The sequence below is a fragment of the Salvelinus fontinalis genome, chromosome 6 (assembly GCF_029448725.1).
Source record: "Salvelinus fontinalis isolate EN_2023a chromosome 6, ASM2944872v1, whole genome shotgun sequence".
NCBI lineage: Eukaryota > Metazoa > Chordata > Actinopteri > Salmoniformes > Salmonidae > Salvelinus > Salvelinus fontinalis.
The window spans coordinates 24,735,780-24,757,755 of NC_074670.1; the positions used below are offsets into that span (position 1 = coordinate 24,735,780).

The 21,976-nt window shown below is 42.3% G+C and overlaps 1 protein-coding gene and 1 pseudogene across 1 annotated transcript; both read right to left on the reverse strand.

Annotated features, from left to right (window-relative positions):
* Positions 1–1,354: 1,354 nt before the first annotated feature.
* LOC129858577 (interferon-inducible GTPase 5-like) lies at positions 1,355–2,277 on the reverse strand (annotated as a pseudogene).
* A 6,769-nt stretch (positions 2,278–9,046) lies between these two features.
* LOC129857421 (sialic acid-binding Ig-like lectin 5) lies at positions 9,047–13,326 on the reverse strand. The gene is made up of 8 exons (XM_055925651.1): positions 13,190–13,326; positions 12,652–13,047; positions 11,945–12,265; positions 11,574–11,834; positions 11,192–11,473; positions 10,872–10,998; positions 10,594–10,675; positions 9,047–10,465 (listed from the first exon to the last, which is right to left on the reverse strand). Exons 1-8 carry the CDS (start codon positions 13,248–13,250, stop codon positions 10,100–10,102), a joined length of 1,896 nt encoding a protein of 631 aa, XP_055781626.1. The 5' UTR covers positions 13,251–13,326; the 3' UTR covers positions 9,047–10,099.
* Between the last annotated feature and the right edge of the window lie 8,650 nt (positions 13,327–21,976).

Here is a 21,976-nt window from a genome sequence, read left to right on the forward strand (position 1 = left end):
GTGAACTGTTTACGCATGATCAGGGGTGTATTTATTACGCCGATTCTGTTGAAAATGTTTCTTAAACGGAAGCAAACAGAACAAAATGGGGATAAAAATACTTGAATATGTCCAGTAGATTTTCTCGTTTGCAACTGTTATACTAATGATTACAACCTAGATCAGCTAGATGCAGGCAAGCGTGTGCAAGGCAGTATTGAATGTGTTACTGTCTGTCCATTTGTCACTGTCTGCCACCCCCCAAAAATTATCTCACCTACATCATAGCAACCTCACGATGGGTATAGGGTACATTTTTATATCAGGTAGCCTAAACCTATTGCTGTTACATTGAACTGGGTGAATAGAATATGAATGACAGTCATAAAATATGCTGCAATAGAATAAGGCCATGCTCATGAAAATAATTAGCGTCCTCCCTCATCTTAAATGGCACCGACCACCACTGAAATACACTGAGTGTACAAAACATTAAGAACATATTCCTAATTTTGAGCCTGGCACCTACTACCATACCCCGTTCAAAGGTACTTAAACATTTTCTCTTGCCCATTCACCCTCTGAATGGCACACATACACAATCCATGTCTCAATTACAGGAACAGGAAGGCAGTAAAGGTCATCAAGGACAACAACCACCCGAGCCACTACCTGTTCACCCCGCTATCATCCAGAAGGCGAGATCAGTACAGGTGCATCAAAGCAGGGACCGAGAGACTGAAAAACAGCTTCTATCTCAAGGCCATCAGACCGTTAAACAGCCACCACTATCATTTAGTGGCCGCTGCCAACATACTGACTCAATTCCAGCCACTTTAATAATGGGAATTGATGGAAATTATGTAAATATGTATCACTAGCCACTTTAAACAATGCCACTTAATATAATGTTTACATACCCTACATTACTCATCTCATATGTATATGTATATACTGTACTCTATATCATCTACTGCATCTTGCCATCTTTATGTAATACATGTATCACTAGCCACTTTAAACTATGCCACTTTATGTTTATATACCCTACATTACTCATCTCATATGTATATACTGTACTCTATACCATCTACTGCATCTTGCCTATGCCATTCTGTACCATCACTCATTCATATATCTTTATGGACATATTCTTTATCCCTTTACACTTGTGTGTATAAGGTAGTAGTTGTGGAATTGTTAGGTTAGATTACTTGTTGGTTATTACTTCATTGTCGGAACTAGAATGCATTTCGCTACACTCGCATTAACATCTGCTAACCATGTGTATGTGACAAATAAAATTTGATTTGATTTGATTTGAATTATTTCAAGGCTTAGAAAACAAAGTGCTCACACAGTCAGTTAATCATGTTCATGAAATAGGGTCCACGCCACTTTGCCCTGCCAAACGCTCTACGGGCTCATCATCCAAACAGAGCGAGGCCCTGGCCTTGGTGAGCATCCTCACATGCTGGCATCCGCCATGCAGGCCGCCAGGGGCACATGGATGTCTGACACCCCACCACAGAGCGCGGTGACCGCCCACACCGGGGCTTGAAGGCGTCCTTCTTCTGGGTGACACAGGGCTTGGGAGAGAGTGGTCAGGGCCAGGAGGAAAGCGTGGGCTCTGATCTCTGGGAGGTCTCTCCCCCTCTCATCCAGGAGGTTTGGGAAGTCAAGTTTCTCCAGACAGGAGGGCTCATCATGAACACCTTAGGCAGGGCCACCCCCTGGGCCTTCAGCACCTTCAGGCTGGCCTCCCGTCTCTCTTTCAGGCTCTTCTCTGTGTCCTTCTCTGAGGTACACCATGTCCCTCTGCACCGAGAGGAACTCCAGGAACTCCATCACAGTGTTGGCCTGGAGACTCTGAGTGAACGCCATGACCACCATGTTGTACAGCAGGAACTTGACCCGCTCCATTTACGCCTCCGGGTCAAAGGGCGAGGCTGCGGGCATGGGTGGCAGGTCCCACAGGCAGAAGTCTGGGTGTTTGGAGTTGGGTAGATGGCCAGCTCTTCTGGAGTGGTGGTGTAGAGGTGGAGAGCGGTCCCTTCATCATCAAACCCCAGTTTACGGAGGGTGTTGATGAAGGCAGCCTTCTCTGGCCTCCTGGTCACCCGCCACGGCCTGGTTGATCCGGCTTATCAGGAGGTCCTCCTCAACATCTTTGACGTAGAGCTTGTTGTTCTCGATGGACTCTTTGAAAGTCTCCAGGAGGTTCAAGCTGTCAGATACAGTACAACATCTGCCGTCATGGCTGCAGGAGACTGGAGGATGGTCATTAGCATAGGGCATACAGCAAACACCACAAACCTGCTTAGTCATGGCTGGTTCCACCCTTCCGGCAGATCGGGGCATCATAAGCTACCTTGTTTTATTCTTGTGGTTATGTGTATCGGCTATGTGAGGTATTAGCGCACAAACAAGTGATAACGCCGCCAGTTCCGTTACTCCGTTCTGTTCAAGCTAGCCTCTGTTCTCTTCATATCTCCACACAGCTGTCCCTTGGAAGACACAAAAAGAACAGGATGGACTGAAGTACTGTGGTCACTCTCAGAGGCTCTTTGTCTTATGCCGCGTGACCAAGTAACTCAGAAGCAAAGATGATTTCTGTTCCTCAAGTTTATCTCGATCCCGAGTCGCCCCATGTACTTGACTATACCCCTAGACCAGCTGCGGGGAGCTAAAGAAGCACAGCACTGGTAGAATAGAAATGTCTTACTATTGTTAAGCATATCGTTGTTAACTTATCAATATGCATGCAGATATAGTAAACAAGGCAGGTAAATACATAATTTTTCCCTTAAACACTTTATTGATTTAATTCAATTAATCCTTGATTGACAATTCAATTCATGTCCAAACACCAGAATACACACATATTTATCTGTCTCTTGAGGTCTGGGCAACACTATCCCTAACTGCTTAATTTGGAGATAAGTAGTGACATCTAAGCCTGCTATCAAAACTGTAGGAGGTTCAATAGATGGGTTGGTTGTTTAGAAACAAAACAGACTCGTTAGCAACTGTGACAAAGTGAAAATGTAGAGTTTCCATCAACCTCACTCGCGCTGCGTGCAACGTAATATCAAAGAACATCGCCGTTCGTGGTCAGAGTGGTGGGTGAAACCATTCACTTCAGAAAAGGATGTGATGTTAATAAAGTTACCTTTCATTATGTGTTGTCGAATTCATAAAAATAATTACTGCCATTGTCGTAAGGTTGGCAATACGAGAGGTCTTCAGACTTAACTTTGTTATATTATTTTCCTTGAATGAACAACTAGTGGGTTTTGAGTGCTTCTCCCTTATTTGGAAAGTTGGTCTGCCTCCTCTTCAGTCCGAGAGAGATATTCTGAGGGCAGGTTAATGTCTCCTTACTCTGTACACAAAAACTATTTAAAACTGTATAACACAATAGTGTCTTTTGAAAACTGGTTCATATATATATGTACATATTTATTTTGCCGTTAATGTATTTAAAGCCTATTTCGTTAACTTAATCAAGTGTTTGCTGGCTTAGCTAGCCACGTTAATGACGAGCTAACTAGCACCAGTCAGTGCACTGTAATTTCACAGTAGCAATTGCTAGCAGCGGATTTGTTGGTAATTCAAGGCTTCTTTAATGATATATTAAGTTCATGTTTATTTTCTTACTACATTAAAAATGTTATATAACAAGGGATGTACTTGTGCTCTGTATTTATGGATGGGATGTCGCTTCACATTGAGGGCATGTATCATTACTGTTGCTCTTATTTTAAAGATATCTTGTGTCCTATCTAACCAGTGAACGTGTGGCTGTGACCATCCCGTCAATGCCTGTCATCACTGTTTGATATTTCCTTATGCCTATCGTCTGGCTATCAGTGGAGGCTCCTCAGAGGAGGAAGGGAAGGACCATCCTCCTCAGTGAATTTCATGAAAATATTTGTAAAGATGTAAAAAGTGATCCTTTTTATATTAAACTATATGAAATATAATCACATCACCCAATAATTGATTGAAACACACTATTCTGCAATGAAGGTCTACAGTAGCCTCAACAGCACTCTGTAGGGTAGCATCATGGTGTAGGCGGAGGACGCTAGCTTCCATGACCACCCAATCAAAGGATCAGAGAATGAATCTAGTACTGAAAGCATAAGCTAGCTTGCACCACAGTGCATAAAATGTGGTGAGTAGTTGACTCAAAGAGAGAGAAAGACAATAGTTGGAACAGTTTTAAACAAATTAGTTTCTTCCAAAATGAAGGAGAAGGAAGAGATAGATAGAGATTTAGTAATTTTTTTCACATTGAATTTCACTTACATGCCTAGCAAATGCAGCTACAGTATATAGTTTAGCGTACTCAAACACCCTGCTCAAACAGGGATGCTGTAAGAAATTGTAATAGAGACTGGAAACTAGTAATAACTACATTTCAACATAAGCCATATTTTATACAAAATACACATACTCCTCATTTCTCTTGGACATATGCTGGACTTATTAAGACACCAACTACAGACACACATAATTCCCCTCCCCCATAATAACCACAGAACACACCCAACACATGGTTGGAGCTCAAGACAAAGAACTATCTCAGGAACCAATGGAACGTGGACACCAGGCCTGTTCAGGACTACCCAAGACCCAGATCGACCAATCGGAAGGCCAGACTCGCAGATCTACCTACTTTGCTTGTTGTCTATATAATACTGTACAATTGTTGAAACTACTCTCTTTTCCGGACGGTTCAATAAGAATCAGACAGAAAGAGCCTTGCTGCAAGATTTTACTAAGATATCCTTACATGTGATTAAACGGCCTTATTATAAAATTATCCACCTCGTCCTATTGTCTCCTCTTGCTCTCTTGTCAACAGTAAACGCTTTACTAACAATGCCGGTGTAAGAGCTAAACTGCTTACTGACTGTACAGTGTAACATTACTGCATGATTGTAGCGGGTTTACTAACGGGTTATTGCTATTAGCTATGTTGACTATGCCGTTACTTTAGCTAATATGGTGACAACGATGTAGAATCTGTAGCGGTAGTGATATGGTTTGGCTTGGAAAGGTTTCTTTGCCTGGTCACATGCAGCTGATGTGTTGTGCATTGAAGTCCACAAGCGAAGGGAAAAGGTGAGAGGAAGAGAGCGCATAGATGCGAGAAGGAATACAACGTTGCTGCTATGAAAGTGAACTGTGTTTACGAGGGATCGACCACCGATTCTGTTGAAAAACTATTCTTAAACGGAAGCAAACGGAACAAAACAGAGATAAACAAACCTGAATTTGCAACTGTTGGACTAATGATTACACCCTATATCAGCTAGATGCAGGCAAAGAGTGTGCAAGGCTGTATTGAATGTGTAACTGTCTGTCCATATGTCGCTGTCTGTCACGTGAAATTATTATCTCGACTTGTGTGCACCTACATTGTAAACTTTCATTCATAGGCTAGGTTGTAGCAACCACATTTTTATTTTTTATTATTTATTACAAAAAACACAAGGAAGGGGTAACATTAAAGTATTAGAACATGAAGGACAAACAATAAAGCATCAAGACACTATCAAAGATGTATCAGTCTTTCCGCAACAGAGCCATCCTTATGTGTGAGGGTGCATGTGCATGATAGTGATACAAAATATATGTCATAGTTTCCTTTTTCCCTCCAAGATCCCCCCCACAGTTCCCCAATAGATGTCCCTCAACCATTTGAGACGCCCCCCCCACCTCCCCTGGGAGATATATATATTTTTAAATACAATTCATTCCATTCCCCACCCCCAAGAACCACCCAATGCACCAACAACCAAGAGAATGAACTAAAGTGAATAAAGGAAAAGACAGAAGAAAACGGCAAACAACAATGCAAAAAAAATAATATATATAATACATTTAAAACAAAGGACATCAAGGACAACTGAAATCATAACAGCAATGCCTACTTTATATGTTTGTGTGCATGTCTGGCACTATTACATGTATGTGTGTGTTCTTGTATGTGTTTATTTGAATGAGAGTGTGTGTATATGCATGTGTACAAACACCTGCACGGCATCTTTCAACTATGCTATGATGTTTAATGTACAATTTCAATCTATCTAATCGAATAGAATCTACAGATTGGGTGTTGAAGATAAATACTTTTACTAGGAGTGTTAGTATATTAGTAATTGACTGACCCGGTCTCTCCAGATCGCCTAACAGTACTATTTCTAGGGTCAATTTTAGATCAATGCTACATTTTCAGCCATTCCTGAACCTGAGGCCAGAAACAGGCTATCTGAGGGCAATACCAAAATAAATGGTCTATTGATTCTATATCCTCACAACAAAATCTGCAGAGCTTCGATGATTTTATGCCCCAAATATTCAAAATGTTGTTGGTGGCAATAATTCTATATAATAACTTTAGCTGAAAAGCACGAAGTCTTGAATCTTGCGTTGTTTTATATATCAACTCATACACCCTGTACCATGGAATCAGTACATCAAAAATCTCTTCCCAACCATTTTGCAATCTGTATGGCACAGTTGTCAACATACTGGTCCTCAAATGAAACTGGTATACTTTCCTATTTATGCTATTTTTATTCCTCTGCCAGTTTTGATCCTTTATATTGGGCAGACAGACCAGTTCCCTACCTCCTCCCGCTGCCACCCGCCTCCTCCATTTTTGGGGCAATGCTGTAATCAATTGGTTGTACTCTAGGATTGAGCAGACCTTCACGTACAATTCTAATAACTCCATGAAGGACATAAATCTACCATTACAATTTACAATATCATTTAAGAACAAAACACCCTTTTCAACATCTTTCCCATAAATACAGGTATTTTATCAACCAGCACATTTGAGTTCAGCCATAATATTTGTTGTAATATTTGTTCTATCTTTTCAGGGGGATGAAATTGAAATTGTAGCCAGCTCTGCAATGCTTGTTTGAAAAAGACAGATACTTTGAAAAAAGTATCATTTTCAATTAATCAAAAATGAGACATGTCAATCTGCACAAAGGCAAAAAGGAAATTTTTAAACAATGGATGAGCTTTTCTTATTAATCTACTTGAGAAACCATTTAGGGTTCAAATAAAACTTTTGAATGACTGATATGTGACACTTATTAATATCAAAATAACATCCAATACAGGCAACAGCAAAAAACGTTCTCTTGCATTTCAAAGATGATGGTACAAAAACTAACAAAAAAACGGGTTTTTTTTTGTATTATCTTTTACCAGATCTAATGTGTTATATTCTCCTACATACCTTTCATATTTCCACAAACCTCAAAGTGTTTCCTTTCAAATGGTACCAAGAAAATGCATATCCTTGCTTCAGGCTTTATACCTGTTCAAATAACACACTCTAGGTGGCAGTATGCATCATTTCAGTTTGTTTGCCCACTCAGAAGTTGGAAGAAGAAAATTCACTACTTCAAAATGGAGATGGCCTCAGATACAATATCTAACTGAATTTATGTCGAACGGATACGTGTTCCATAGTCAACATAGAATAAATGGTGAATGAACTGATATAGTTCTATAAAAAAAATATTACTTTTGTAGAATAAAAAAATATTCAGATTAACATTTATACCAGGGATGCCAATTGGTGGAGGCCCCCCTTTTGTAGGCCCACGGATCAATCTCCAAAGAAAAAAATATATATAATAATATTTTTGGGGAGGGAGGGGAACTCAGTCAAGGTCTCAGCTTACTGTTGAGAGTTAGAATAGTAGAATAAACAAGGTGTAATTTCGAAATTTGGTTGTGCATCAGCAGTTTCTCTCATGTTATGTCAGTCACTGGTAGTTACTCAATTAGCCCATGTCAGCAAAAAAAAAGATTGGTAAGTTAGTCTAGCGGCCAGCTATCTAAACCTGTAGTTATCATGGTTGAGTTATCGACCGAGGGGGCCCCATTGATTTTGTTAGTCATTCTCACTCAGATATCATATTAAAAGCTGCAAACATTTCTCTTCACCCTATGGCAAAATGTGTATAATTGCAGGAGGCTAGCTCTTAAACTGCTAATTTCTCTCTCCGCCCCATGGGAAAATGTGTGGATTTGAAGCAAACTTGCTTTAAAACTGCAACCTTTTCTTTACACCCCATGGCAAAATGTGTAGAATTGCAGGAAATTAACTCTAAAACCTAATTTCTTTCTCTCCACCCTCAAGAGGGGAGACGTAAAATGTTGTGCTCGCAAGGGGGTGGAAACAACATTTAACTTGGGGCCTCCAAAAGGATAGGGCCGGCTCTGACTTCATGTGTGGGTATGCAGACCTCTGAGCCACTGCAGCCCCCTGTGATGATTTTTTTCTTGTGGCCTCCACCCCCATCAAAGTTGCCCATTCCTGATTTATACAATTGGTAACCTATAATTACTGTTGAATGAAATATGGTAAGTTGGAAAAAATACTATTTATATTCTTTTAACAGGTTTCAGAAAACAAACCCATGAAAATACAAAAAAAGATTAAGTGAGCTAGTGCCTCAATGTAAAACAATACTGCAATAATGCACACTTATGAATGGAAAAATATTCTCATAAACGGGTTAGCTGACAATGTCATTAAAACGATATACACGCTTCAATGGGGCAGAAGGCCGTGTGTTGTGGTGATTCTGGATGGCCAGATATCTAGCAACTACGACACGAAGCTGCCATGTGGGGAATTGTAGGTGGCTCGTTTCAGCAAGTTTTATGTTGTTCGTGAAATGTCTTTTTTTTGTGTGTTATTTGCTAATTTGGCACAAAATAAAATGCTACCTAGCTAACCAGACAACTAACAATGTATTTGAGAAGAAACATGTGCTCATTGTACAAATGTATTTATATTTTTAAACATTGGAGACTAAATATAGTTTACATGTTGTCAAGAATCTAAGCCAACTCGTCTGTTTAACCTTATAGTTGTGCGCGCATCTGTTTTGTTGCTAAACAACCAACCCGTCTATAACACACAACTTTTAAAAGTACAATGTACTTTTTTTCTTGATTCATTTCATTTGAGCTCTCTGGCTAGCCCAAAATGAGAATTCTTAAATAACATTTTCGCCATTGTATCAGTATTATATTTACAGAAATATATTGATTACATTTTTATTTTTTATTTTTCTGTTATTTTACCAGGTAAGTTGACTGAGAACACGTTCTCATTTGCAGCAACGACCTGGGGAATAGTTACAGGGGAGAAATGAGCCAATTGTAAACTGGGGATTATTAGGTGACCATGATGGTTTGAGGGTCAGATTGGGAATTTAGCCAGGACACCAGGGTTAACACCCCTACGCTTACGATAAGTGCCATGGGATCTTTAATGACCTCAGAGAGTAAGGACACCCGTTTAACGTCCCATCCGAAAGACGGCACCCTACACAGGGCAGTGTCCACAATCACTGCCCTGGGGCATTGGGATATTTTTTAGACCAGAGGAAAGAGTGCCTCCTACTGGCCCTCCAACACCACTTCCAGCAGCATCTGGTCTCCCATCCAGGGACTGACCAGGACCAACCCTGCTTAGCTTCAGAAGCAAGCAAGTAGTGGTATGCAGGGTGGTATGCTGCTGGCAACATCCACACATACTACCTAATATCCCCACCCACTTGTCAAATCAAAATGCAAAAATGAAAGGAAAGAAGAGAAAAAAATGAAATGGTTTGACCTCTTTACTTTTCCAAACCACATCTTTGTCAATCCTTCCTCATGGTGACAAGACACAATCGTTACAAAAGTAAAATGACACTTCGTTGAAAAACTTTACAAAAACATTACCAAAATTTCCTTTTTTGTACAACTAGAAAATATTCTTATTGAAAATGGACAACCACCAGATACATACAGTACCATCTGACACAGGGCTGTAAAATAAAGCATTTACCAAAATTATTAACTACAGAAGTTTCAGTTATTAAACAACATCTCTGTACTATCGTAAAACATTCAAACTGGATTCAGCACATGAGGAAACAACACCAAAACTACAGTAGTTTCAGTTGAACAAAAGTCCCATTATCAACATAAAACTTTCAATCTGGATTCAGGAAATGATATAAGAACACATGGCTATATAATACTGCATGCTATCTCCCACGTTTCTAGCGAAATTGCTGTGTCACTCACCACCACCCATAATAGCCTTGACGTTGGAGTAAAGCGTTGTATCCTCATCTGTCTCTGCCGGTGGCTCGTTCTCCTCCTCGTCCATCACTCCACTACCCTCTCCTCCATCTTCATCCCCTTCTTTCTTCTTCTCTCGTTTGATTTTGGCGTACTCTGACTCTGTGGTGGTGGTCTCCTTCTCTGCCTCCTCAGGAGTCTTCTTCTTCAGTAGGGAGTAGTTGATACTGGCGTAGTGCACATCCCCTTTGGCAGAGTTTCCTGCAGCTCCACTGGTCTGGGGTTCTGTGTTTTCAGCTCCCTCCATCAGCACCACCTGCAGAGGGGTCTGTTCGCCCCGCACAGCCTGTCCTGCATCCGTCTAGGGAGTCGATTACAGAAAGCACTGTGTTCGGAATCTTGTTCGCTTGGTGGTCCAAGATCTGTTTATGCTGTCAATGCTAACAGAATGTTGGTAAAGCTGAATGAAGAAGGAAACTGGTACTGCACCTGTTGGTCTTCACATGCCACCATCGCCAGGTTCGTTAAAGGGCTTTTGGAGTCTGAGTCCTTTGGGATCCTCTCTTTGTATCTAGGGAAAATATTATAAATAAAATGTCTCAATAACTATATGTTGGAGGATTTAGCAAGCACCTCCAGTACAACATGGTGCAATGCATTGTAACTTTTGACATTTCTGATACTCTTGATAGGAAATATGAATTTCTAAAGACAATCACCAACACTCATGTAACACTAACTGTACTTCAGTAACAGAATGCATGTACCTTTCACATTTCCCTGTCAAACACAGAAAGATACAACAGATGGTGGCTGAGAAGGCTGCACCAATCGCAAATGCAGCAATCAGTGGTGGGTTCAACAGCATAGCCAAGATGTCTTTAGACACTTCCTCTATGAAGAGAACAAAGCATGCATGTTTTTAGGAGTGGCTCACAATACTTTGTATCCTCTGATTTTCTTTTTAAATGAAATAATAACATTATATTTTCTCACTCTAAGCATATAAATCCTCTATGCTACATACACAATGGGTGGGATTGGGAAAGCTGTTGCTCTCTAACAAAGTAACAACTTATACCTTTACCTCCTTGCTTTCCTTGGCTCTCTTTTTGGGTGACTTGCAGCTTCTCTCTCACTCTGCCCACTTCATTTGTGCTGACACACTCCACAGTAGTGTTGGTGTGGTTTCCGACATGCATCCTGATGGTGGTGTTCACTGAGGACCTCAACACTGATTTAGTGAGGGAGTACTCCTCAGTGTTAAGCCAGCCTATGAGAGGTAAGGGGACCCCCTGACTGACACACACACAGGTCATGACCTTGGCCTGGATGACACACCCAGAAGCATTGAGAATCACTGGATGGTCTAAAGAGAGACAGAGGGGGAAGATATATTATGGATAATTTCAAGTAAACATGTTTCAAGCTATTTTTAATCAGGTTTGTACAGTGTTGTTTGTACTCACACATCACAGTGACAACAATGGAAGCTGTCAGAGTCCTGTTGAGGTGTTGAGCTTTACACACATACTCCCCTGCATGTTCTCTTGTCATGTTAGAGATGGTGAGAGTGGCCAGTCCAGAGTTATTCTGTTCCAAAGCTGTTGTCCCATTCTTACTCCAGGTGATAGATGGTGGTGGTGGGTAGCTGTCAACAAAGCAAGACAGATTCAGGGTATCACCCTCTCTCACTGTGTTACTACCAGAGATCTTGGGTTCCTTCACATCTAGAAAAGAAAGTATATAATCAGTTAATCATGGTCATGAAAAATAACTGTTGAAGCACAACTAAAGGTTGGGTTGTTCAAAGTAAGGTCAGATGATGTAGGCTACTTACGAGTCACATTCAAAGTCACTGTCTCCTCAGTGGTGATGTTCCCGTTGAATGTCACTTGGCACGTGACCTTGGTGGTGTGGTGCTCTGCTGAAGGTGTAAAGTTCAAAGTTGAGAAGTGGGTTGTTGTGACGTTGGTCAGATCCTCTCTCTTTTGTATAGTGGTGTTGTCTCTGAGCTCAGTGATGTAGTCTCCTGTCCCTCTCCATGTCCATGTGATGTGAGGAGGAGTTCCAGAGCAGGTCCCCGGGGCAGTGCAGGTCAGAGAAGCTGGTTCTCCTTCTGTCAGAGGAGGAGTCAACACTGAGGGCTTCTGGGTCAGAGCTGGAGACAGGAAATAGAAACACAGACTGAGGCCTAGATTCAATCAGGATCGTGGAAGATCTGCACAATAGCGTGATTTACATTTAGAGGCAATGCTCCCGTATTCATGGTAAATGCACATGTCGGCTCAATAGGAATTGACCTTTACATTTAAGTCACGCTATAACATGGATTTTGTAACCATGTAGTAAACAGCAGAAACATATACTCATATAAAGTATGAAATCATAGTGCCGGTTTAGAAAAATAAACACTTTGAAATGGGAGACATGGGGAATCTTGGGCTTTGTAAGTGGGATCTACGTATGTTGCAGTCAGTGTACATGATTAATTACACTAAAGTAATATTCATGTCACTGTAACTAACAGTAATAGTCATGCTGTACCTTTCACTGCAATTTTCATTTTCCCTCGGGATGTAAATTTACTACTATTTCCACTGTTAAATGATCCGGACAGTCTTAATTGATAGTCTCCATCATCAGTCTTAGTGATGTCATTGATGATTATACTGCAGTTCTTCTTTGTCACGTCTGTCTCCAGTAGTGACACTCGCCTTCTATAACCCTCCTGAGCTTTAGAGGATTTTTTTGAGTGGAAAATAGAGTCTGTGTCGACTTTAATAGAACATTTTGCATCAGGGCATTTAAACCATATTGCTGTGTGAGCAGTGAAGTTATCAGGGTGAGTGAACGAACATGGAATAACAGCACATAGTCCAGCCTGTGGTGTTATCTCTGCTGGACTGAAGGTGATGTTGATTGGTGCTGGAGGGGCCTTATCTGACGGAGGGAAATGAATACAGTCATGAGTAATACAAGAATCACTGATACTACTTCACTTGTTCGTTAAAAAAATATGATATATCTGTTGGGATGTATTCCATATGTATATTAACAATAGTAGTGATAAAAGGGACCTTACTTTGGCATGTGGTTCTCTCTGTCAGAAAGAGAAGTAGAGCTGCCCAGATGAGGACCCACATCCTGCCTCTACTGCCTCTATGAATCAACCACAACACCGGGGTCTCTCCTCTTTCTCTAATGGTCACTATCTCTGTCTCTGTCTACTGGTCTGGAGCAGGAGACGAGTGTGAAATAGAATATGAAATGGTGTTGTGATAATAACAACATATAGCAATACACATCGGATATGAATATTTCATTACACCTTTATGAGTGCTACATTGGCATTCATAACAACCTTCTTAGCACTTTTATTCAACTAAGATGTATTTTGCTGTAATGCCTAGAGAGGATGTCAAAGAAACATTTATGGTCACAGTTCATATGAATGCTTTCTTCACAATTGCTCATAAATATATTGAACTGCATTCATAAATATTTATTCCAATGCTATTTAAAGCCTTATGAAGCAATGTGTTTTAATTCCATAAATTAATAATATTACCATTACATTACATAGCCATAATCAAGTTTTAACAGTCATTCAATGTAACGAGACAAAAATATATAGTGGTTCATTAGCTTGTCTTTTGATCCATGCAGAGAATAAGACTGAATCAGCACATTACCTCTCTCTGTGTGCTCTCTCTTCCTATTGACTGTGAACCCTGTGTGAGTCTCTGATGGGAGTGAACTGTCACTTCATGTCCCCAGTCTGTTACTCCTCCCTCTAACCTGGTGCTGCAATCCAGGAAGTCCCTCTGTACTGCATACCACCCAGCCATACTGTACTATATCTAGACCATAATCAACCCAAACACATCACCTAACCAATCAAACCCCACCAATCCACACCAATCAACCAATCTTGATCAACACTGCAATCCCCTTGCCTTGTATATTCAGATGCAGCTTTATTTCACTATAAGAAAGTTTCTATAAGATTTCTATTAGAAAATGTGTACATATTTCAAGATTGGCTGTTTGTAACGTGTGCATGTGAATTATATGGAGAATACCTTGCATTGGATAGAGACGAGCTAGCAATAGTCTCACTGTTTTTGATGCCCTCTGTGGTCTGAGAAATGAAGCCCTGTACCCAATACGAAAGATCTGCTGCTTAAAGGGTACTGCCATATTCTGTAGTAACTGACATATTCTATTTCAACTGACATGGTAACTATAGTAAGTATAGTGTGCTAAATGCACTTATTATGGGCGGCAGGTAGCCTAGCAGTTAAGAGTGTTGGGCCAGTAACCGAACGTTTGCTGGTTTGAATCTAAGGGGCCGGCAAAGGGTAAGAATATGCAGGGTAGGGTTAAACAATATGTAGGGTAGGGTTAAACAATATGCAGGGTAGGGTTAAACAATATGCAGGGTAGGGTTAAACAATATGCAGGGTAGGGTTAAACAATCTGCAGGGTAGGGTTAAACAATATGCAGGGTAGGGTTAAACAATATGCAGGGTAGGGTTAAACAATATGCAGGGTAGGGTTAAACAATCTGCAGGGTAGGGTTAAACAATATGCAGGGTAGGGTTAAACAATATGCAGGGTAGGGTTAAACAATATGCAGGGTAGGGTTAAACAATATGCAGGGTAGGGTTAAATGTAGAAGACACATTTCGGTTGAATGCGTTCAGCTGTGCAACTGACTAGGTAATCCCTTTATTATCAACGTTAGAGGCTACTGGGTTGTATTCAATATATTTTTGTGATGGTTTTATACCACAATCTTTCACGTATACAGACATCTCAGACCCACTTTTGAAGAGTGATGATTCCTCTTTCACCGTTACATTATGTTGACTTAAGAACAAGAAGGCATGGTAATAATGCAGCTGATCACAGCCTGAAATGGAAGAAATGTGTTGCAACAATGCCTGATAAAGTATCAGTAATGCGTAAACTGTCAGATGAATTTCAGTGTCAATGTTTAGTTGTAATGGAAATGCATGTAGTCATAAATAGTTTAGTTCCTCTTTACTCTTTGTGACTGTGATATTTGCTACTTTTGTTAGGTTGGGTGTTACTTCCCCGAAATACTTACATTTAAACTCTACACCATGTTCCTTGAAATATGCAGTGCCTTCGGAATGTATTCAGACCCCTTAGCTTTTTCCACATTTTGTTACGTTACAGCCTGAGTCTAAAAAGGTTAAAATATATTAAACATCTCATACATCTACACACAATACGCCACAATGACAAAGGCAAAACAAATGTTTTTATCAATATTTGCAAATGTATTAAAAACAGAAAACAGGAAACAGAAATACCTTATTTCAATAAGTATTCAGACCCTTTGCTATGAAACTCGAAATTGAGCTCAGGTGCATCCTATTTCCATTGCTCATCCTTGAGATGTTTTTCCAACTTGATTGGAGTCCACCTGTAAATAAATGTAATTGATTGGACATGATTTGGAAATGCACACACCTGTCTATGTAAGGTCCCACAGTTGATGGCGCATGTCAGAGCAAAAACTAAGCCATGAGGTCGAAGGAATTGGTTGTAGAGCTCCGAGACAGGATTGTTTCAAGGCACAGATCTGTGGAAGGGTACCAAAAGATGTATGCAGCATTGAAGGTCCTAAAGAACACAGTGGCCTACGTCAGTCTTAATTGGAAGAAGTTTGGAAACACCATGACTACCTAGAGCTGGCCACCCGGCCAAACTGAGCAATCTGGGGAAAAGGGCAAGATTCTCTAGTCTGATGAAATCAAGATTTAACGTCTGGAGGAAAGCATGGTGGTAAAAGCATCATGCTGTGGTGATGTTTTATAGCTGCAGGGACTGTGAGAATAGTCAGGATTGAGGGAAAGATGAACGGATCAAACTACAGAGAGATCTTTGATGAAAACCTACTTCAGAGCGCTCAGGACGTCAGACTGGGGGGAAGGTGCACCTTCCAACAGTACAATGACACTGGGCACACAGCCAAGACAATGCAGGAGTGGCTTTGGGACAGGTCTCTGAATGTCCCTGAGTGACCCAGCCAGAGTCCTGACTGGAACCTGATCTAACATCTCTGGAGAGACCCTAAAATAGCTGTGCAGCGACGCTCCCCATCCAACCTGAGAGAGCTTGTGAGGCTCTGCAGAGAAGAACGGGAGAAACTCCCCATTTACAGATGTGTCAACCTTGTAGCTTCATACCCAAGAAGACTCTAGGCTGTAATCGCTGTAAAAGGTGCTAATCAGATGCCGCCGGAGGGGATGGCTGCCGTTTTATGGACTCTTAACTTCAATAGGGTAGGGGGCAGCATTCGGAATTTTGGATGAAAAGCGTGCCCAAATCAAACTGTCTGCTACTCAGTCCCAGAATATAGGATATGCATATAATTAGTATATTTGGATAGAAAACACTCTATAGTTTCCAAAACTGTTAGAATAATGTCTGTGAGTATAACAGAACTGATATGGCAGGCGAAAACCAGAGGAAAATCCAACCAGGAAGTACTATTATTTTGAAAGGTTGTTTTTCCATTGAAAGCCTATCCACCATATAAAAAGGACCCAGTTCACGAGCTCTGTGCCTTCCTCTACATGTGACCAGTCTTTAGGCATTGTTTCAGGCTTTTACTCTGAAAAATTAGGGAGATACACCACTTTCAATCAGTGACCAGTGGAAATTTCCATTCATCAGCCATGCGCACTGATCGTGAACGCGCCTTCCTCGTTTCTCCTTTCCTATTGACGAAGCTTTTGTCCGGGTGAAATATTATTGATTATTTATGACAAAAACAACCTGAGGATTGATTTTAAACATCGTTTGACATGTTTCTACTAACTTTTATTGTACTTTTTTAACTTTTCGTCCTGGAATTAGTGCACGCGTCTTCTGCATTCGGATTACTGGACAAAACGTGCGAACGACAAGGAGGTTTTTGGACATAAATGATGGACATTATCGAACAAAACAAACATTTATTGTGGAACTGGGATTCCTGGGAGTGCATTCTGATGATGATCATCAAATGTAAGTGAATATTTATAATGTTATTTCTGACTTCTGTTGACTGCACAATATGTCGGATATCTTTTTGGCTTGATTTGTCGTCTGAGCTCCGTACTCAGATTATTGCATGGTTTGCTTTTTCCGTAAAGTTTTTAAAAAAATCTGACACAGCGGTTGCATTAAGGAGAAGTGGATCTAAACAGTGGATCTAAACAAACTGCATAACAGTTATATCTTTTATCAATGTTTATTATAAGTATTTCTGTAAATTGATGTGGCTCTCTGCAAAATCACTGGATGTTTTGGAACTACTGAACATAAAGCGCCAATGTGAACTCAGATTTTTGGATATAAAAATGAACTTTACCGAACAAAACATACATGTAATGTGTAACATGAAGTCCTATGAGTGTCATCAAAGGTTAGTGATTAATTTTATCTATATTTCTGCTTTTTGTGACTCCTCTCTTTGGCTGGAAAAATGGCTGTGTTTTTCTGTGACTTGGCTCTGACCTAACATATACTTTTGGTTTGCTTTCGTCGTAAAGCCTTTTTGAAATCAGACACTTATGCTGGATTTACAACAAGTGTATCTTTAAAAGGGTGTAAAATACATGTATGTTTGGTGGATGAGGTGAGACGCTACCATCCCACATACCCTAGAGAGGTTTTAACCAACCATGATATTTTGTTTGTTTTTTCGCATTGTTTGTCATTTATTTTGTACATAATGTTGCTGCTACCATCTCTTATGACCGAAAAGAGATTCTGGACATCAGAACAGCGATTACTCACCTTGAACTGGACAAATCATTTTTCTTTAATGAGTCGGACGAGATGGATTTACTCCAGACACCCGACAAGGCCCTCATCCCATCATTCGCAGGAGAAAGAGATGGAGATATCGCAGAAGGAGGTCGGGTTGCCTTGTAAAGTTCCGGCGATGAGTGGCTAATCTGCCTTTACCATCGGCGGTTGCATTAAGAGTGACATCCGGTTTGGAGCGAGCGGTCGCATTTGCATTCGCTCTGCAGGTAGTATAACTTTTCATTACATTTCATTATAGTACAACGGTTTAATTTGTCTAACCTTAGCAATTTCTTCTTAGCTAGCTACTTAGCCGTCTGTGTATAAAAGATAATTGCGTAATTATCGTATTTCGTCGCCTATCGTAGTCCACACTGCTATCTGCCCAGCAGCTAGCAAACGTCCACCGTCTACCGAATAGTAGTATAACTTTTCATTACATTTCATTATAGTACAACGGTCTGATTTTCATTTTCATTACAGTACAACGGTTTGATTTGTTTGATCTTAGCTAGCTACATAGCCGTCTTTGCATCAAACATAATTGTGTAGTTATTGAGGTTCACCAGCCAGCTATTTTCGCCCTAACGTAACGCAACGTAGCCAACACTGCTAGCTAGCCAGCTTGCCACCGAATAGCAGCATTGTAGAAACGAGTGCATTACAACGGAACGACTTGATCAGTGTAGTGTTGGCTGACTACACAGTTGTCTTTGCTATCTTTGATTTGTATTTGTTCGATCTTAGCTAGCTACTTAGCTGGCTACATAGCCGTCTTTGTATCGGTGATAATTGTGTAGTTATCAAGGTTCGCTGAGGTTCGCTAGCCAGGTATTCTCGCCCTAACGTAACGTAACGTAGTAAACACTGCTAGCTAGCCAGCTAGCCACCGATTAGCAGCACTGTAGAAACGATTACATTACAACGGAACGACTTGACTTGTGTAGTGTTAGCTAGCTACATAGTTTTCTTTGCTATCTTTGTATCTAAGATAATTGTGTAGCTTTGAGTAATTATCGGTTAGCTAGCCAGCTATTTTTCGCCTGCCGCGCTGCCGTCCTCCTACCTAGCCAACACTGCTAGCTAGCCAACTTCTACCGAATAGCAGCACTGTAGAAACTTACATTACAACGGAACGACTTGATTAGCGTAGTGTTAGCTAGTTGTCTCTGCTGTCCTTGTATCCACGATAATTGTGTAGTTTAGAGAAATGTAGTGAAATTGTCGAGGTTACCTAGCCAGCTTCACTTTCAACAACGTAGCCACTGCTAGCCAGGCTACTTCACCAGCCAGCAGTACTATATCATTTTAGTCAATAAGATCTTGTATTTTATTTTTATTTTTTTGCAACGTAAGCTTAACTTTCTGAACATTCGAGACGTGTAGCTCACTTGTCATTCTAATCTCCTTTGCATTAGCGTAGCCTCTTCTGTAGCCTGTCAACTATGTGTCTGTCTATCCCTGTTCTCTCCTCTCTGCACAGACCATACAAACGCTTCACACCGCGTGGCCGCGCCCACTCTAACCTGGTGGTCCCAGCCCGCACGACCCACGTGGAGTTCCAGGTCTCCGGTAGCCTCTGGAACTGCCGATCTGCGGCCAACAAGGCAGAGCTCATCTCAGCCTATGCGTCCCTCCAGTCCCTCGACTTCTTGGCACTGACGGAAACATGGCTCACCACAGATAACACTGCTACTCCTACTGCTCTCTCTTCGTCTGCCCACGTGTTCTCGCACACCCCGAGACCTTCTGGTCAGCGGGGTGGTGGCACCGGGATCCTCATCTCTCCCAAGTGGTCATTCTCTCTTTCTCCCCTTACCCATCTGTCTATCGCCTCCTTTGAATTCCATGCTGTCACAGTTACCAGCCCTTTCAAGCTTAACATCCTTATCATTTATCGCCCTCCAGGTTCCCTTGGAGAGTTCATCAATGAGCTTGATGCCTTGATAAGCTCCTTTCCTGAGGACGGCTCACCTCTCACAGTTCTGGGTGACTTTAACCTCCCCATGTCTACCTTTGACTCATTCCTCTCTGCCTCCTTCTTTCCACTCCTCTCCTCTTTTGACCTCACCCTCTCACCTTCCCCCCCTACTCACAAGGCAGGCAATACGCTTGACCTCATCTTTACTAGATGCTGTTCTTCCACTAACCTCATTGCAACTCCCCTCCAAGTCTCCGACCACTACCTTGTATCCTTTTCCCTCTCATCCAACACTTCCCACACTGCCCCTACTCGGATGGTATCGCGCCGTCCCAACCTCCGCTCTCTCTCCCCCGCTACTCTCTCCTCTTCCATCCTATCATCTCTTCCCTCTGCCCAAACCTTCTCCAACCTATCTCCTGATTCTGCCTCCTCAACCCTCCTCTCCTCCCTTTCTGCATCCTTTGACTCTCTATGTCCCCTATCCTCCAGGCCGGCTCGGTCCTCCCCTCCCGCTCCGTGGCTCGACGACTCATTGCGAGCTCACAGAACAGGGCTCCGGGCAGCCGAGCGGAAATGGAGGAAAACTCGCCTCCCTGCGGACCTGGCATCCTTTCACTCCCTCCTCTCTACATTTTCCTCTTCTGTCTCTGCTGCTAAAGCCACTTTCTACCACTCTAAATTCCAAGCATCTGCCTCTAACCCTAGGAAGCTCTTTGCCACCTTCTCCTCCCTCCTGAATCCTCCTCCCCCTCCCCCCCCCTCCTCCCTCTCTGCAGACGACTTCGTCAACCATTTTGAAAAGAAGGTCGACGACATCCGATCCTCGTTTGCTAAGTCAAACGACACCGCTGGTTCTGCTCACACTGCCCAACCCTGTGCTTTGACCTCTTTCTCCCCTCTCTCTCCAGATGAAATCTCGCGTCTTGTGATGGCCGGCCGCCCAACAACCTGCCCGCTTGACCCTATCCCCTCCTCTCTTCTCCAGACCATTTCCGGAGACCTTCTACCTTACCTCACCTCGCTCATCAACTCATCCTTGACCGCTGGCTACGTCCCTTCCGTCTTCAAGAGAGCGAGAGTTGCACCCCTTCTGAAAAAACCTACACTCGATCCCTCCGATGTCAACAACTACAGACCAGTATCCCTTCTTTCTTTTCTCTCCAAAACTCTTGAACGTGCCGTCCTTGGCCAGCTCTCCTGCTATCTCTCTCAGAATGACCTTCTTGATCCAAATCAGTCAGGTTTCAAGACTAGTCACTCAACTGAGACTGCTCTTCTCTGTATCACGGAGGCGCTCCGCACTGCTAAAGCTAACTCTCTCTCCTCTGCTCTCATCCTTCTAGACCTATCGGCTGCCTTCGATACTGTGAACCATCAGATCCTCCTCTCCACCCTCTCCGAGTTGGGCATCTCCGGCGCGGCCCACGCTTGGATTGCGTCCTACCTGACAGGTCGCTCCTACCAGGTGGCGTGGCGAGAATCTGTCTCCTCACCACGCGCTCTCACCACTGGTGTCCCCCAGGGCTCTGTTCTAGGCCCTCTCCTATTCTCGCTATACACCAAGTCACTTGGCTCTGTCATAACCTCACATGGTCTCTCCTATCATTGCTATGCAGACGACACACAATTAATCTTCTCCTTTCCCCCTTCTGATGACCAGGTGGCGAATCGCATCTCTGCATGTCTGGCAGACATATCAGTGTGGATGACGGATCACCACCTCAAGCTGAACCTCGGCAAGACGGAGCTGCTCTTCCTCCCGGGGAAGGACTGTCCGTTCCATGATCTCGCCATCACGGTTGACAACTCCATTGTGTCCTCCTCCCAGAGCGCTAAGAACCTTGGCGTGATCCTGGACAACACCCTGTCGTTCTCCACTAACATCAAGGCGGTGGCCCGTTCCTGTAGGTTCATGCTCTACAACATCCGCAGAGTACGACCCTGCCTCACACAGGAAGCGGCGCAGGTCCTAATCCAGGCACTTGTCATCTCCCGTCTGGATTACTGCAACTCGCTGTTGGCTGGGCTCCCTGCCTGTGCCATTAAACCCCTACAACTCATCCAGAACGCCGCAGCCCGTCTGGTGTTCAACCTTCCCAAGTTCTCTCACGTCAC

Coding starts and splice junctions, on each gene's coding strand:
- LOC129857421 (XM_055925651.1), bottom strand. CDS start 13,250: ATGTGGGTCCTCATCTGGGCAGCTCTACTTCTCTTTCTGACAGAGAGA. Junction 12,266..12,651: donor AATGAAAATTGCAGTGAAAG/GTACAGCATGAC, acceptor TCCTGTCTCCAG/CTCTGACCCAGAAGCCCTCA. Junction 10,999..11,191: donor GAGCCAAGGAAAGCAAGGAG/GTAAAGGTATAA, acceptor TTCTCTTCATAG/AGGAAGTGTCTAAAGACATC.